At 42.5% G+C, this 17,201-nt stretch overlaps 1 protein-coding gene across 2 annotated transcripts in view; it reads right to left on the bottom strand.

The window, feature by feature from the left end:
• Nucleotides 1-17,201, bottom strand: part of acadvl (acyl-CoA dehydrogenase very long chain) — a 69,794-nt gene that overhangs the window by 21,263 nt on the left and 31,330 nt on the right. For both annotated transcript variants that reach the window (XM_043683347.1, XM_043683348.1), the window contains exons 11-14: nt 15,238-15,342; nt 11,273-11,359; nt 9,842-9,904; nt 7,877-7,978 (exon numbers count right to left, since the gene is read on the bottom strand). In XM_043683347.1, the coding sequence (XP_043539282.1) occupies nt 7,877-7,978; nt 9,842-9,904; nt 11,273-11,359; nt 15,238-15,342 (357 nt within the window). The remainder of the gene's footprint in view (nt 1-7,876; nt 7,979-9,841; nt 9,905-11,272; nt 11,360-15,237; nt 15,343-17,201) is intronic.

The following is a 17,201-nucleotide window of genomic DNA, read 5'->3' as shown; positions in this document are numbered from 1 at the left end:
TTCCTGGGCCATGTTATTGGACATGGACAAATGGCCCCACAGAATGCAAAAACAAAAGTAATTGGGGAACTTCCCACACTGTCAACGAGAAAAGCAGAAACACAGTTCCTGGGATTGAGTGGATTTTACTGAAAGTTTGTGCTGAACTTTAGCAGTGTGGCTGCTCCACTCACCGAATTGTTAAAAAAAAGGCAAGAAGTTTCAGTGCACAGTCAAAAGGCATTTGACAGCCTAAAAACTGTGTTAACCACTGCCCCAGTATTAGCCACCCCGGATTATACAAAGCCTTTCGAAGTGGCTATCGATGCCAGCGATGTGGGTGTCGGTGCGGTACTCCAGCAGGAGGATGACGAGGGAATAGAAAGACTCATTGAGTATTTTCCCCAGAAAGTTGAATGTTCTTCAACAGAAATATTTAACGGTGGAGAAAGAGACTTTAAGCTTGGTGTTGGCATTACAACATTACAGTGTTCATATTACCAGCAATGTATCTGAGACAATCGTATACACTGATCATAACCCATTGACATTTGTGGAAAAATTTCAGGACAAAAATGCCAGTCTGTTTAGGTTGAGTTTGTTGTTGCAGCCATTCACTTTGACAATTGTGCATGTGGCAGGTCGCGAAAATATGATTGCCGATGTGTTATCGAGGCTTGAATGAGATACAGAGGTGCTCGGTGGCAGGTGTGCCACGGCCTGAATTCGCATGTGGTTGTGTATGTTTGTATGTGTACAGTTAGTATGTTATGTGTGTGTCTTTAGAGTACTCACAGGGTTTGAAGGGTTTTAAAAATGAAGCCATCTTTCAATGTTGATGGTTCATTTTTTTTTCCAAAGGAAGGAGATGTCACAAAGCTGGTCCTTTTTTTTTAAAAAAGCTGGTCCTTTTCTCAAGTACACAGTGTCCTTGTTTTTTTGCACAGGGGTCGTAAACGGTCCAGCTCCAATAAGACTAATTTAGTACAGAGATGAAAAAGATTTTGAGAGGCCTTTTGTTTATATGTAAACAGATGAGACTTCAGGCCAAAGTGGTCATGTTTTCGAAGTGATCTGTCTAATGAAAGGGGAGTGGTCAGCTCTCTAACTGAGCAGTTCAGCCCAGAACTACATGGGAGTTCAGCAGTGGACTGTGTGAACAGACTCTCTGTCTGCCCTTCTAATTTCAACCTGTAAGCACCTGTTCCTTTTTTCTTAAATTGTGCTTTAAGGGAGTTTGCTTAGTGGGACTGTTGTGTATATTTGGAACAGCATAATTAAGTCTATAGTTTGGATAGACTGAGTTCTGTAGGGGTTCTTTATTCTGTTCTTCGTGTTTCATTGTGTAATTTTGTGAACACGTTTTTGTCTGTTTTAAAACCTAGTAGTCAACCTCGCTAGCTTACTCCAGGTAATTTTCACTGTACACTTACCAAAACAAATTGCAAATTTATGGCCTGGGCTGCCTGCTTAACAATGTTTTGAGTGGTCTGGCCTAGTCCATAACAATTTATCCTGAGGAGTGCAAGATGACAAACTTTGATACGATGTCTATCTTTTCAGCAAACTTCAAGGACCAGATATCCCAACCCAATCCAGTCCCACGTGCTTGCACCCGGCCCATATCCCACCAAACTCTTCCTATTCATATACCCATCTATATGCCTTTTAAATGTTGCAATTGTACCAGCCTCCACCACTTCCTCTGGCAGCTCATTCCATACATGTACCACCCTCAGAGTGAAAAAGTTGCCTCTTAGGTTTCTTTTATATCTTCCCCTCTCACCCTAAACCTATGTCCTCTAGTTCTGGATTCCCCCACCCCAGGGAAAAGACTTTGTCTATTTATCCATGATTTATAAACCTCTATAAGGTCACCCCTCAGTCCCTCTAGGAGGAGTCTGGGGAATATCCGGGAAATATAATTGTGAGGAAGCAGGATATATTCAGGCTGAGGTGACTCAATCATTAGTGGAGCTTTTTTTTTGTAGGTGTTGTTTATCACTGGTTGCACTCACAACAAATTAGTTTGTTTCACTCAGTGGGCGTGTGACTTTGGGTGAATTTTCACCAACCATGCATCCGCATCCAATGTAAAGATACTGCCTTCAGGAACTCTTCTCATTCCATCACCATTCCCTCCCACTGAAAAAGGCTCAGGTGACTGGCTCTATGATAGATCAGTGTAACTTGCCCCACTTCCTCACTGGCTCCCAACACCACCCCAACCCACACTGCCATTAGCTGTGCAATTTATCCCCTTCAGGTGTTTATGCCTTTGCCTGAATCTGTTTCCACTTTGCTTTCATTCCAAATCACAACTCGCTGCATCAAAATACCTTCTTCTCATCTCCCTGAAGCTCTTTTACCATCTCTCTTCAACTTTAGCCCCTATAGTTACTGACCTTCCCGTGCTGGTAACTGTTTTTCCTTTTTTACTCAATTAAAGCCCCTCGTTATCTTGAGTAGCCTCACTTAAATGTCTCTTTTGTCCGCACTAAGGAGAACAATCCCAGCTTCTCTAATCTCTCCAGGTAATTAGAGTCATAAGATGTACTGCACGGAAACAGACCCTTCAGTCCAACTCATCCATGCCGACCAGAGATCCAAACCCAATCCAGTCCCACCTGCCAGCACCCGGCCCATATCCCTCCAAACTCTTCCTATTCCTATACCCAACCATATGCCTTTTAAATGTTGCAATTGTACCAGCCTCCACCACTTCCTCTGGCAGCTCATTCCATACATGTACCACCCTCAGAGTGAAAAAGTTGCCTCTTAGGTCTCTTTTATATCTTCCCCTCTCACCCTAAACCTATGTCCTCTAGTTCTGGATTCCCCCACCCCAGGGAAAAGACTTTGTCTATTTATCCTATCCATGTCCCTCATGATTTTATAAACCTCTATAAGGTCACCCCTCAGCCTCCGACGCCCCAGGAAAACAGCCCCAGCCTGTTCAACCTCTCCCTATAGCTCAAATCCTCCAGTCCTGGCAACATACTTGTGAATCTTTTCTGAACCCTTTCAAGTTTCACAACATCTTTCCGATAGGAAGGAGATCAGAATTGCACGCAATATTCCAACAGTGGCCTAACCAATGTTCTGTACAGCCGCAACATGACCTCCCAACTCCTGTACTCAATACTCTGACCAATAAAAGCAAGCATGCCAAACACCTTCTTCACTATCCTATCTACCTGCGACTCCACTTTCAAGGAGCTATGAACCTGCACTCCAAGGTCTCTTTGTTCAGCAACACTCCCTAGGACCTTATACACTTAATGATAAGTCCTGCTAAGATTTGCTTTCCCAAAATGCCGCACCTCGCATTTATCTAAATTAAACTCCATCTGCCACTTCTCAGCCCATTGGTCCATCTGATCAAGATCACGTTGTAATCGGAGGTAACCCTCTTCGTTGTCCAGTACACCTCCAATTTTGGTGTCATCAGCAAATTTACTAACTATACCTCTTATGCTTCCATCCAAATCATTTATATAAATGATGTAAATTAGTGGACCCAGCACCGATCCTTGTGGCACACCACTGGTCACAGGCCTCCAATCTGAAAAACAACCCTCCACCACCACCAAATGTCTTCTACCTTTGAGCCAGTTCTGGATCCAAATGGCTAGTTCTTCCTGTATTCCATGAGATCTAACCTTGCTCACCAGTCTCCCATGGGGAACCTTGTCAAACGCCTTACTGAAGTCCATATAGATCATATCTACTGCTCTGCCCTCAGTCAATCCTCTTTGTTACTTCTTCAAAAAACTCAATCAAGTTTGTGAGACACGATTTCCCACGTATAAAGCCATGTTAACTATCCTTAATCAGTCCTTGCCTTTCCAAATACATGTACATCCTGTCCCTCCGGATTCCCTCCAACAACTTGCCCACCACCGAGCTCAGGCTCACTGGTCTATAGTTCCCTGGCTTGTCCTTACCACCTTTCTTAAACAATGGCACCACGTTTGCCAACCTCCAGTCTTCCAGCACCTCACCTGAGTACAAATATCTCAATAAGAGGCCCCGCAATCACTTCCGTAGCTTCCCAAAGAGTTCACAAGTACACCTGATCAGGTCCTGGGGGTTTATCCCCCTTTATGCATTTTAAGACATCCAGCACTTCCTCCTCTGTAATATGGACATTTTGCAAGATGTCACCATCTGTTTCCCTACATTCTACATCTTCCATGTCCTTTTCCACTGTAAATAGTGATGCAAAATACTCGTTTAGTATCTGCCCATATCCTGCGGCTCCACACAAAGGCCGCCTTGCTGATCTTTGAGGGGCCCTATTCTCTCCCTCGTCCTTAACGTATTTGTAAAAGCCCTTTGGATTCTCCTTAACTCTATTTGCCAAAGCTATCACATGTCCCCTTTTGGCCTCCTGATTTCTCTCAAGTATATGCCTACTGCCTTTATACTCTAAGGATTCACTTGATCTATCCTGTCTATACCTGACATATGCTTCCTTCTTTTGCTTAACCAAACCCTCAATTTCTTTAGTCATCCAGTATTCCCTATACCTACCAGCCTTTCCTTTCACCGTAACAGGAATATACTTTCTTTGGACTCTTGTTATCTCATTTCTGCAGGCTTCCCATTTTCCAGCCATCCCTTTACCTACGAACATCTGTGCCCAATCAGCTTTTGAAAGGTCTTGCCTAATACCGTCAAAATTGGTCTTCCTCCAATTTAGAACTTCAACTTTGGGATTTGGTCTATCCTTTTCCATCACTATTTTAAAACTGATAGAATTATGGTCGCTGGCCCCAAAGTGCTCCCCCACTGACACCTCAGTCCCCTGTCCTGCCTTATTTCCCAAGAGTAGGCCAAGTTTTGCACCTTCTCTAGTAGGTACATCCACATACTGAATCAGAAAATTTTCCCGTACACACAAATTCCTCTCCATCTAAACCCTTAACACTATGGCAGTCCCAGTCTATGTTTGGAAAGTTAAATCCCCTACCATAACCACCCTATTATTCTTACAGAAAGCGGAGATCTCCTTACAAGTTTGTTTCTCAATTTCCCTCTGACTATTAGGGAGTCTATAATACAATCCCAATAAGGTGATCATCCCTTTCTTATTTCTTTGTTCTACCCAAATAACTTCCCTGGATGTATTTCTGGGAATATCCTCCCTAAGTACAGCAGTAATGCTATCCCTTATTAAAAATGCCACTCCCCCTCCTCTCTTGCCTCCCTTTCTGTCCTTCCTGTAGCATTTGCATCCTGGAACATTAAGTTGCCAGTCCTATCCATTCCTGAACCATTTCTGTAACTGGTATGATATCCCAGTCCCATGCTCCTAACCATGTCCTGAGTTCATCTGCCTTCCCTGTTAGGTCTCTTGCATTGAATTAAATGCAGTTTAATTTATCAGTCCCACCTTGTTCTCTGCTTTGTGCCTGCCTGCCCCTGACTGTTTGACTTGCCTTTGTTCTCAACTGTACCAGTCTCAGATTGAAATCTTTCTTCACTCTCTCCATGGATCCCACCACCCACCCACCCCCAACTCGTTTAAATTCTTCCAAGCAGCTCTAGCAAATTTCCCTGCCAGTATATTAGTCCCCTTCCAATTTAGGTGCAATCCGTCCTTCTTGTTCAGGTCACTTATACCCCAAAAGAGATTCCAATGATCCAAAAATAAGAATCCTTCTCCCATACACCAGCTCCTCAGCCATGCATTCATCTGCTCTATCTTCCTATTCCTGCCCTCACTAGCTCATAGCACTGGGAGTAATCCAGATATTACTACTCTCGAGGACCTCTTTTTTAAATTCCAGCCTAACTCTGTAATCTCTCTTCAGAACTTCAACCTTTTCCCTTCCTATGTCATTGGTTCCAATGTGTACAATGACCTCCTGTTGGTCCCTCTTCCCCTGGAGAACATTCTGCACCCTCTCGGAGACATCCTTGACCAGGGAAGCAACACACCATTCTGATTTTTCGCTGCTGGCCACAGAAACGTCTGTCTGCATCTCGGACAGGAGAGTCCCCTAAAACAATTGATTACTTGGAACCCGTCATACCTCTCATTACATTAGAGCCAGCATTAATACCAGAAACTTGGCTGTTCGTGCTATGTATCCCTGAGTGTCCATCACCCCGTACATTTTCCAAAATAACTTACTTGTTTGAAATGGGGATAGCCACATAAGACCCCTGCACTACCTGCCTACCTCTCTTACCTTTCCTGGAGTTAACCCATCTTTGTGACTGTATCTGAGACTTTCCCCCTTCCTATAACTGCCATCCATCGCATCCTCTTGCTCTTGTAAATTCCTCATTGCCTCTACCTGCCTCTCCAACCGATCCATTCGATCTGATAGGATTTGCAAACAACAGCATTTATTGCAGGTATAATCCTCAGTAACCCGTAAACTCTCCCTAAACCTCCACATCCGACAAGAAGAGCATATCACTCTACTAAGGGCCATTTTTGCTTCTTTCAATCTACAGACCCAGAAAGTAGCATTGTCTTATTCCTCTACAAAACATTGCTCCAGATTAAATTAATACTTATGGCTTATATTTTAAGTTTAATCAAGAGACATAGCTCAATAAAACATATAATCAAGAAAGAACCCACCTCTACTCACTCTCTATGACTCTATACTACAGACTTATTTTAAGGCTGCGCTTAAAATCCACTTATCTGCTTCTGTGCTGTGATCTTTCCCAAACAGGTTCCTCCAAGATCAGTTGTGAATTTCACTGTTTTTTAATTTTCCCCAGACGCACTCCAATGTCCAGCGATACATGAAAAGGCAGTAACTGCTAACTCTGCCAGTTAGCAGTGTGGGTTCTTCTCTCTGTCTCTCTCTCTCGCGCTGACCTCACCACGTGCTTCTTTTGCCTGTTCTTCTCCCTCTTAAAACTGCTGCTGTTTTGACTTTTTTTTCCTCCAGAGTTCCAAAACAATGCAACAGCACATGAAACAGTAATTGCTGCTCCTGGAATTCGAGGAAATCACCTCCAACACCTAAAATACCTCAAAAAAGGAGCAGCTATTACATCCAGAAAATTTTCCTCTCCTCCATCTTGGATTACCCAGAATCCTTGAAATCCATTCTTCCTGGAAACGTTCTCCTGAATCCCCTTATGACCCTTTGCAAAACCTAAACATGATTTCTAAAGTATGGTGTTTATAACTGAATACAATACTCCAGTTGGGTTAAACAAGTGATATATAATGACATGATATAATTTCCTTTCTTTTGTACAGTCTGCATCTTCTAATGAAGCCTAGGTCCTATCTGTTTTTCTTAATGTGTCCTTCTACTGACACGTGTGCGTGAAGACAAGGCAGATTTTAAAATAAAATAGACAGATCATAAAATCATAGAACGGTTATGGATTGAAAGGAGACTATTTGGTCCATTTTATATCACCTTCATAACTCACACTCCAAATGGCAAGTCCAATACATGAACCCCAAACTGAAAATAGAGACAGAGGGATAGGGAGAGATACAGCTGAATGACACAGGCATCATTGGGTACAGATACAGATACAGCAATTAACCTCCACCTCAAGCAACCCACTGCCACAACCAACTGGATTCCGCACCTGGATAGATAGGAATGTAGAATTCAAAACACAACCAGATCAGCTATCATTTTATTGAATGACAGAGCAGGCCTGAGAGACTGAATGGCCTCATTCTGCTCCTAATTTACATGTTTGCATATATGTTGTGATCCCACACCAGAAAATTGAGTGGGTATGAGATTGGGCTTTCTTGCAATGCTCCCCTAATAACAAGTGATAAACACCATGACACATATAAGCTAAAACAGACTGGGTGGTGATGGTGGAGTAAAGCTTATGAAGCCTTCACCCAGAGACTTTGGGAGAGTCAGAAACAAGAAGATCAAATACATACCTGAATACCATTGAGTGCAACAAAAAGCCGAAGAATATCATTTGTTCCCTCAAAAATGCGGAAGATCCGAAGGTCCCTCATCACCCGCTCAACACCAGCATCCTAACAATAGATAGAATGGGTCGAGACTCGGCATTAATCAGTATGTACATTTTAAATGCCTCACTTTTATGCTTAAATCCTTTAAAAGCCATATGTCATTTCAACACCTCACTTCTGCAACCTGTCTCGAGCTCCACAACATCATCCCCTCAAGATTTCAGGGTTAATTGGATAGCCTAGCCTAAAGTGCCAGCATTGGAACAATGGGCTGAGTGGCCCTCTTCTATATTTATAGATTCTGGTTGTGCTTTCTGGTTGTTTTCTAAACTCAATTTTTAAAACTTCATTCAAAGTATATGAGCAACACAGGCTGGTGCAGCATTTTGTAGTCATCCATAGTTAGCCTTGAGAAGCTGGTGGTGATCTGCTTTGTAGAAGCTCTGTGGTCCCTGAGGCATAGGTAGACTCAATGTCATGAGGGAGGGAGTTTAGGGATTTTTACCCAGTGACACTGAAGGAACAGACATATATTTTTATGTCAGCATGATGAGGGGCTTGGAGGTGAACTTGCAGGGGGTGATATTCCCATGTGTCTGCTGTCCTTGTCCTTCTAGATGGAAGTGGACATGAGTTTGAAGGTATTGTCTAAGGAACCTTGGTGAGTTTCTGCAGTGCATCTTGTACATAGGACACACTTGCTACTGAGCACCTCTGGTGAAAGGAATGGATGTTTGTGGATGTGGTGCCAATCAAGCAGGCTGCTCTGACTTGTATAGAGTCTGGTAGAGCCGCACTCATCCAGGCAAGTTGAGCATATTCCATCACACTTTGGACTTGTGCTTTGTGGATGGTGGACTGCTTTCGGGAGTCAGAGGCAAGGTATTTGTTTGAGGATTCCTAGACTGTAACCTGCTCTTGTAGCCACTGTATTAATATAGCTAGTCCATTTGTGCTTCAGGTAGTAACCACATGATAGTCAGTGTAGGGGATTCAGAGATGGTAATGCTATTGAAATTACAGGGGGTGACATTTGGATGCCCGATGTGACTCTGTGACAGGCAGTCACCATCACCAAGAGGGGCCGGGTGAGATGATAGGAATAAACAGGTCTTTTCCCCAGTGGCAGGCAGTGACTAGTGGAGTAGGGCAGAGATCAGTCTTAGGACCTAACTATTCACAATGTACATTCATGATTAGGATGTGGGAAGTAAATACCATACCTCCACATTTGCAGATGACACAATGCCGGGTAGGAGGGTGAGCTGTGAGGAGGATGCAGAGATATTTCAGTGTAATTTGGACAAGCTGAGTCAGTGGGCAAATGCCAATGTGAATAAATATAAGATTATCCATTTTGCTTGCAAAAACAGGAAGTCGGGTTGTTATCTGAATGGATATAACTTGAGGAAAGGGAATGTGCAATGAGACTCTGGTGCCCTCATGCGCTGAAGTTAAGCAAAAACAAATTGATGGAGAAACTCAAATGGTCTGGTATCATCTGTGGACAGAAAGCAGAGTCAACATTTCAGGTCTAGATCCCCCCTCTTTAAAACTGATTCAGAACATAACAATTAGTTCTCAGTCTCGAACAACGGGGACACGGTCTCAGGATTAAGGGTCAGCCAGTCCTTTTGACTGAGATGTCTATTCTCAAAGATAATGTCTTTGGAATTCTCTCTCCTTGAGAGCTGTGGATGCTCACTTACTGTGTGTGTTCAGATTGACATCGATAACTTTTTCTAGACTAAAGGTATTAAGTGATATGGAGATAGCCCAGCAAAGTGGCATTAAGGTACAAGTCAGCTAAAATCTTATTTAGGGGGAGGGAAGGTAATGGCCCATTTGTGCTATTTCTTAGTTCCTATTTAAACTTTTCTCTGGTCATGATGGTCAGGTATAACAATATTCATACCCAGCACTAACCTTCATGAAGCCCATTCCGCCCATGAGCTGAATACATTCGTCAGTAACAGTCCAGGCAGCCTCCTGCAGAGAGATTATGAGCAGGGTCAGTGTAATTTGAATTAAATAATTCATTTCTTGGGATTGGGACTCCTTCCTCCATTATCTTCTCCTCTTGCCCCCAATCATCATTAGGTAAAAGTCTCCCAACTACCAGAGGAAACAGTCTGCGAACATGTATCAACACATTAACCATAAAACCAACATACCTTAGCTGAAATGCAGGGATAAAATTTTCCTTCTCTGCATTCCTCAAACAGGAGCCTTACTGCAAGACACTTGGGCAAAACTGTGATCACCACATGATGAGAAACTCCTTAGACAACACCTTCAAACTCATGCCCACTTCCATCTAGAAGGACAAGGGCAGCAGATACATGGAGACACCACATGACTCAGTGGGCAACACTCTTACCACTGATTCAGGAGCTTGTGGGGTCAGGTCCCAACTCAACAACTTGAAAACAGAATCCAGACTGTTATACTCAGGGCCAGTAGTAAGGGAGAGCTACACTTGGAGAATCAGTACTGAGGAATGCTGCACTGTTGGAGGGTCAGAGCTGAGCTGAGGGAGTATTGCACTGTTGGAGGCTTATTACTGAGGGGGTGCTGCATTATTGAAGGGTCAGTGCTGTGGGATTGCAGCATTGTTAGAGGCTCCTTTTATCAGCTGACTGTTAAACATGACACCATGTTTGTTCTTGTATCGAATAATAGAGTCATTCAGCATGGAAACAGACCTTTCAAATGAGTTTCCCAAACCAAAGTAGTAACATTTGTCTGCGTTTGGTCCATATCCCTCATTTGAGGGCCTGGTGCAACATTTAGCCCTCAATTTACTATATCACTAGAAAACATTATTTGGTCCTGAACTTGATGGGTCTGTGGGAGCTCCCTGTGAACTAAATGGCATTTACAAATGTGACTCCACTTGGAAAATGCTGTATTGGCAGTGAAGAGTATTGTTATGTTTCGAGAGTTGGAAAGGTGCTTTGGAAATGCAATCTTTCTGTTTCAAGTGTGAGTCAGATTAAGACATAGGTTTGGCGAGTGGCTAAACCACTTGCTGTTGAATGATAGATCTGAAAACCCCAGTCTGAGCTGCTGTATTGGGGAAGAATGAGAATTCTTTCCCACCATAAATAAAGGTCAGTCCTGAGATCGAAACAGGATCATTTGCTGTGCTCAGCAGCTAACCACATGTCCATTGCATCTTAAATAAAAAGCGACAGTGATTCCTTGGGTAGTGAATGGCAGAAGTCAAGACGATACACTTTGACCAATTATGAAGCATTTTTTACTGCAGAAGAAACAGGATTACTAACACTGTTTAAACTAGATGACAAACAGATTTAACATGCACTAACTAAGCAGATGAACAGCAAAACTCACAGATGCAAAGATCTTGCTGATGGCAGCTTCTATCTGGAATTCAGTTGCTCCTGAGTCCATGTTTGCACTGATCATGTACGCCATTGACTGGAGAGGAGGGAAAAGAAAGAATCACTGTTACCATCCACAGGGATGACAATTACTGCTGCTGTTTCAACTGCACTTTCCACTCCACATTATCAGCTTTTATCAGGTGGCTAAGCACAATGACAAGTTCAACCCAGGAGACTTGAGCACAAACATAAGGTTATCACACCCAGTACAGTGCTGAGGGAATGCTGCACTGTCAGAGGGTCAGCACTGAGAAAGCGGACCTCACTATCTTGGGTTCAGTCCTGAATGTGTGCTGTATAGCTGGAAGGTCAGTATCCATGCATTTTTGTGCCATTAGAAGTGCTGCATTTCAAATGAAGCATTAGACTAAGGCAACATCTGCCCTCTGAAGTGGATCATAGAGTCATGCAGTATGGAAACAGGTCCTTCGCCCCAGGTCCTTGTTCATGCCATCCAGGTTTCCTAAAATGAATGAATCCCATTTGCCTGCATTTGGTCCATATCCCTCTAATCCTTTTCTATGAATGTATCCATCCAGATGCCTTTTTAATGCGACAATTGTACCTGCCTCTACCACTTCCTCTGGCAGCTCATTCCATACATGCACCAACCTGTCTGAAAAAGTTGCCTCTCAGGTCCCTTTTCAATCTTTCTCCTCTCACCTGAAGCCTATGTCCTCTAGGTTTGGACTCTCCCACCCTGGAGAAAAAAAACCTTGGCTATTCACCTTATCCATGGCCCTGATGATTTTATAAACTGTTATAAGGTCACCCTTCGGCTTCTTGCACTCCAAGGAAAAAAGTCCCAGCCTGACCAGCCTCTCCTTATAACTCAAACATTCCAGACACAGTAAAATCCCTCTAAGTGTTTTTTTTTCGGCATCCTGTCCAGTTTAATAACATGCTTCCTATAACAGAGCCACCAGAATTGTACACAGTACTCCAAATGTAGCCTTACCAATGTCTTGAACAGCTGTAACATGTTGTCCCAACTACTGTGCTTGATACAGTCACTGATGAACATAAGCATGCCAAAAGCCTTCTTCACCATCCTGTATACACGTGATGCTACTTTCAAGGAACTATGTACCTCCACCCATAGGTCTCTGTCTGACGACACTCCCAGGGCACTACCATCAACTGTGTAAGTCCTGCCCTGGTTTGTCTTACCAAAATGCAACACCTCACATTTATCTGAATTCAACTCCATCTGCCATTCCTTGGCTCACAGGCCCAGTTGATCAAGATCCCATTGTAATAATATTATGGCTTTATTTTGTTTATTTGAGCACATATAGTTTCTGATAATTTAACTTTCTTATCTTTATTCCTCGATTTCTCCTCCTGCTTCAACCTGTGGCTTTGTAACCTTGTTACCGCGGTTAGGAAAAATCCCAGGATATATTTCCTGTAACACCTCAGTTGCCTGATTGTTCACTGGCTTTTCAACAACAGTAACCATCACTCCCACCTATGTTTCAGCTATATCATTACCAAGGATAAACTATATTTCTGGAACTAAGAATCTCTCTATTACTCCTACCACTATTTCACCATTTTTCACCAAACTCTCCAACCTCATGTTATATAACACTGCTCTTCTCACTATGAATTCCACATTTTATCACCCTTTCTGACAATACTTTTGAATTACACATCTCCTCATCTTTTACCAAAGATTAACTTGCTTCTGTATCTCTTAAAATCTTAATTTATTTACCTACTCCTCCTGGCATAGGTGCATAAACCTTACCCATGCAAGTAAATTCTTTAAAGAGATCTGACACTTTCTTCTCAACCAACCCCTGACCAGGTTGCACGTTCTTTTTCAGCTTTTGAGCTTACCCTGTGCTTCCCTGTACCACTTCAACAAAAACTCACTGGTTTATCCTGTTTTCCCACATCCATCTTCCCAATACCTTTTCTAAACCACTAACACTGTAACTTCATGTGGCTTACTTTATTACAGTGAAACCACTGGAGTTGTTTTACTTCCCTTTCCCCCTTTTGGGTTTCCTTTTTACCCTGTGGTAAATTATCTTTACTCCCTTCAATTATATCTCATTTTCCCTTACCACCTGAGGCTCTCTCTTTTCCCTAACTTTTATCTGTCACAGATTGAAATTGATGTTGGAAGCCAAACTTTGATTTATGAATCAACTCAATCATCTGCCATTTTCCCTGCTAATCTTGTAGCCTTAACTCTCTGCTCCTCCACATGAGTTCTCACTCCCTCAGGAAGTGAATTTTTGAATTCCTCCAAAATAATCATAACTTTAATAGTATCATATGTTTGATCTATTTCCAATGCCCTTATCCACCTATCAAAAATACTTTGTTTGATACTTTAAAACTCAATATATGTTTGACCAGGTTCCCTCCTTAGATTCCCAAAATGTTGTCGGCTTCTGGTACTAACTCACATGAACTTAAGATTATTTTTTTCACTTCATTATACTCCCCAGATACTTCCTTTGATAGTGCTGCAAATACCTCACTAGCTCAAACTACCAACTTATTTGGGTCAACAAAGGCCACATGGTCACCGGCTAAAAGGCTTCTCCGTCCCTCTCATTGAACTTAGGTAAGCTTGGACATATTTAAACAGATCCCCACCAGACCTTTGGCTACAATGGGATTGTTCTCCATCACTGTCCTCATCACTACTACCTTTCACCTCTACTTCCGCCATTTAAGTCGACTTTGAGTTTTAGTTCCAATCTCTGAATTTCAAAGATTTTCTCCTTTTCTTCTGCTGCAGCCATCTTTTCCTTTACTTTTCCCCTGCTTTTAATTGTAATACAAACTGCTTCATTTTCCTTTTCTTTTTCATTGTGCCAGGACTATTCTTTTTCATTTCCTTTGCCATTGCTTCTATTTAAGCTGTTTCATTTGCAATTGAATTTTAGCAATCTCCAATGAGCCTGATTGAATTTCAGGCAATGATAAATTTACAGCTAATGCTGCAATTACTTCCCTTTTCCTCACAGATACAGGCTTCAACTTGTTTGCCAATTCTGAAAGTGTTGCTTTGCTCGCTTTCTGTCAAACTCCTCAAATGACTTCTTTCAGTTCCAAGAAACTCTTAGTGACTGAAAGAACCATTATTACACAAGGCACGCCCTCTTTAAACTGACCAAATGCAACACCCGAAATAAAAAACACCAACACTCTCCACTCACTGTCTTTGAGTTGAATAATCTTGAATTCAGACCAAACCCCCTAAAATATATTAAGGTAGCCTAGACTCTTAACATTTCTTCTTTTAAAGGTAAGCGTAAGGTGTTGCTTTCCAGATACAATTTGATTGGTTAAACTACTCAGTGTAAAACACACTTTCTACACTACAGTTAAAAACAGACTACAGTTAAAATCCTATAAACACACACTTGGCAAAGGCAAGTTCAGTAAAATAGATCCAGCAGCATTGGAGGAGCAGGAAAATCAACGTTTTGGGTCGGGACCCTTCATCAGGAGTCCTACTGAAGGAACTCAACTCAAGACTTCAACTTTCCGGCTTCTCTGATGCTGCCTGACATGCTGTGCCTTTCCAGCTTCACATTTTGTTGACTGCAACTTCCAGCATCTGCCGTCCTTAATATCTCCAAATTCAGTAAAATAGATTGTCTCACATACAAGTTCAGCAGCAGGAAGAGAACCTCAGCTTTTAGCTGTAACAGAGAGTAGAATCAGAACTTCCACATCCAATTTCAAGACCCCAGTTATTCTGGAAAGCTAAAATTAAAAATCTTGGTTCTGAGAGAACTTGACTCCATCCATTCAGGCTGTTTCTGTTGTTTAACAACTTTAAGGTCATAGGCCTGCAGTCTGACAATAACCCTCTACCACTATCCTCCGTCTCCTACTATCAAGCCAATTGTGTGTGGAGTACAGCTCACCACCTCTGCTTACCTCTGTCACATACTGCAGCATTGCCATATGAGCAACCTTCTCCTGAATGGCACCAAAGTTGTGAATCTTGTTCCCAAACTGGGTCCGATTAGCAGCATGGTCAACCTAACATTGGGAAATAAAACACAGCGTTAGAACAAAACCACACAGGAGAGGCTCGGTTTTACTCTATTTTTGAACAAGTAAGCGTTCCTGAATTTGCGAACAGATTTGATGGGATGGATGTTTAGAAGATGCCTCCGTTTGTGGATGAGACTAGCATTAGGGGCAATTATGTTGGTCAGTCACTAAACATCAATGAGAAATTCAGGAAAAATATCGACCCAAGGGAGTGGACAAAATATGGAACACCCTCCCACAGGAGTGGTCGAGATAAATAGTGTGGATACATTTACAGAGCAGCCTGGAAAAATACACAAGGGAGAAAGAAATAGAAGGATATGCTGATCAGGTGAGATGAAGTGGGCTTGAAAGAGGCTTCCGTGCAGAAATACTAATACCCTGTACCAAACAGATGGGCCAAACAGCCTGTTCTGTACTTCTGGGAATATAAAAATATAAACTACATGGGGAAAACGCAAAGATGCTGAACTGTTTGGACACCTTCCAGAATAGAGATTATTGCCCTTCATTGTTGGAAAACCTGCCTTTGGAAGATACTATAGGGCCTCTCCAAAGATGGCTGTCTCTCAATCCTGGCTGAATTTGACTTCTGTTTCAAGCGGTACGGAGGCTCAGTGGTTAGCACTGCTGCCTCACAGCACCAGGGAGCCAGGTTCGATTCCGGCCTCAGGCAACGGTCTGTGTAAAGTTTGCACATTCTCCCAGTGTTTGCGTGGGTTTCCTCCGGGTGCTCCGGTTTCCTCCCACAGTCCAAAGATGTGCAGGTCAGGTGAATTGGCCATGCTAAATTGCCCATAGCGTTAGGTACATTACTCAGAGGGAAATGGGTCTGGGTGGGTTACTCTTTGGAGGGTCGGTGTGGACTTGTTGGGCTGAAGAGCCTGTTTCCACACTGTGGGGAATCGAATCTAAAAATCTAAAAAATCCTCAGCAGGTGGGAAGAAAATAAAAAGGAAAATCAGCAATAAGGAGCACACTGTTTAAAGACTTGATTTCCAATTGAATTGAAGCTTCTATCAACAATTCGATTTTGTCAACATGATGGTCAGTGGACTGGGAGAATTCATCAACCTTGATTCTTTATTTTGTAGACCATTGGTCAATGAGGATATTTTCTCCAGTTACTTTTTAAATGATATCTCTGTAGAGTTGTTATCTGTATGTATGTAAACTGGGAGTAAAAGGAGACACCTTCTAATCGTGAAGTATAACATGGATAATAACCAGTTTTGCCAATTGTTTTAAAATAAACTTTGCGTAAGGATAAAGGGATTATTTTGTTGATTGATGGTGAAAGTCTTTTAATTCTGGAAGGCAGTACCAAAGGGAAACAATTCTGGTGATTGAATTTAAAAATTTATATTAATGGTGCAACTTATGGAGCATTTTGGCTTGATTATTAGTACGTTCCTCCCTTTCAGTTCCAGCAATAACTAGAATCATAAATTGAGGTGCCACTTAGCCCATATGCCAACTGTTTGAAAGGGCAAACCAGTAAGTGCTGCTATCTCAGCTCTCTCTTCACAGTCAGAGGCATAGAGATGTACAGCATGGAAACAGACCCTTCAGTCCAACCTGTCCATGCAACCAGATATCCCAACCCAATCAAGTCCCACCTGCCAGCACCCGGCCCATATCCCTCCAAACCCTTCCTATTCATATACCCATCCAAATGCCTTTTAAATGTTGCAATTGTACCAGCCTCCACCACTTCCTCTGGCAGCTCATTCCATACACGTACCACCCTGAGTGAAAACATTGCCCCTTAGATGTCTTTTATATCTTTCCCCTCTCACCCTAAACCTATGCCCTCTAGTTCTGGACTCCCCCCCCCCCCACTG

This window comes from Chiloscyllium plagiosum, chromosome 48 (genome assembly GCF_004010195.1).
Source record: "Chiloscyllium plagiosum isolate BGI_BamShark_2017 chromosome 48, ASM401019v2, whole genome shotgun sequence".
In the NCBI taxonomy this organism is placed as follows: domain Eukaryota; kingdom Metazoa; phylum Chordata; class Chondrichthyes; order Orectolobiformes; family Hemiscylliidae; genus Chiloscyllium; species Chiloscyllium plagiosum.
This window is presented reverse-complemented; position numbering and strand designations above follow the sequence as displayed.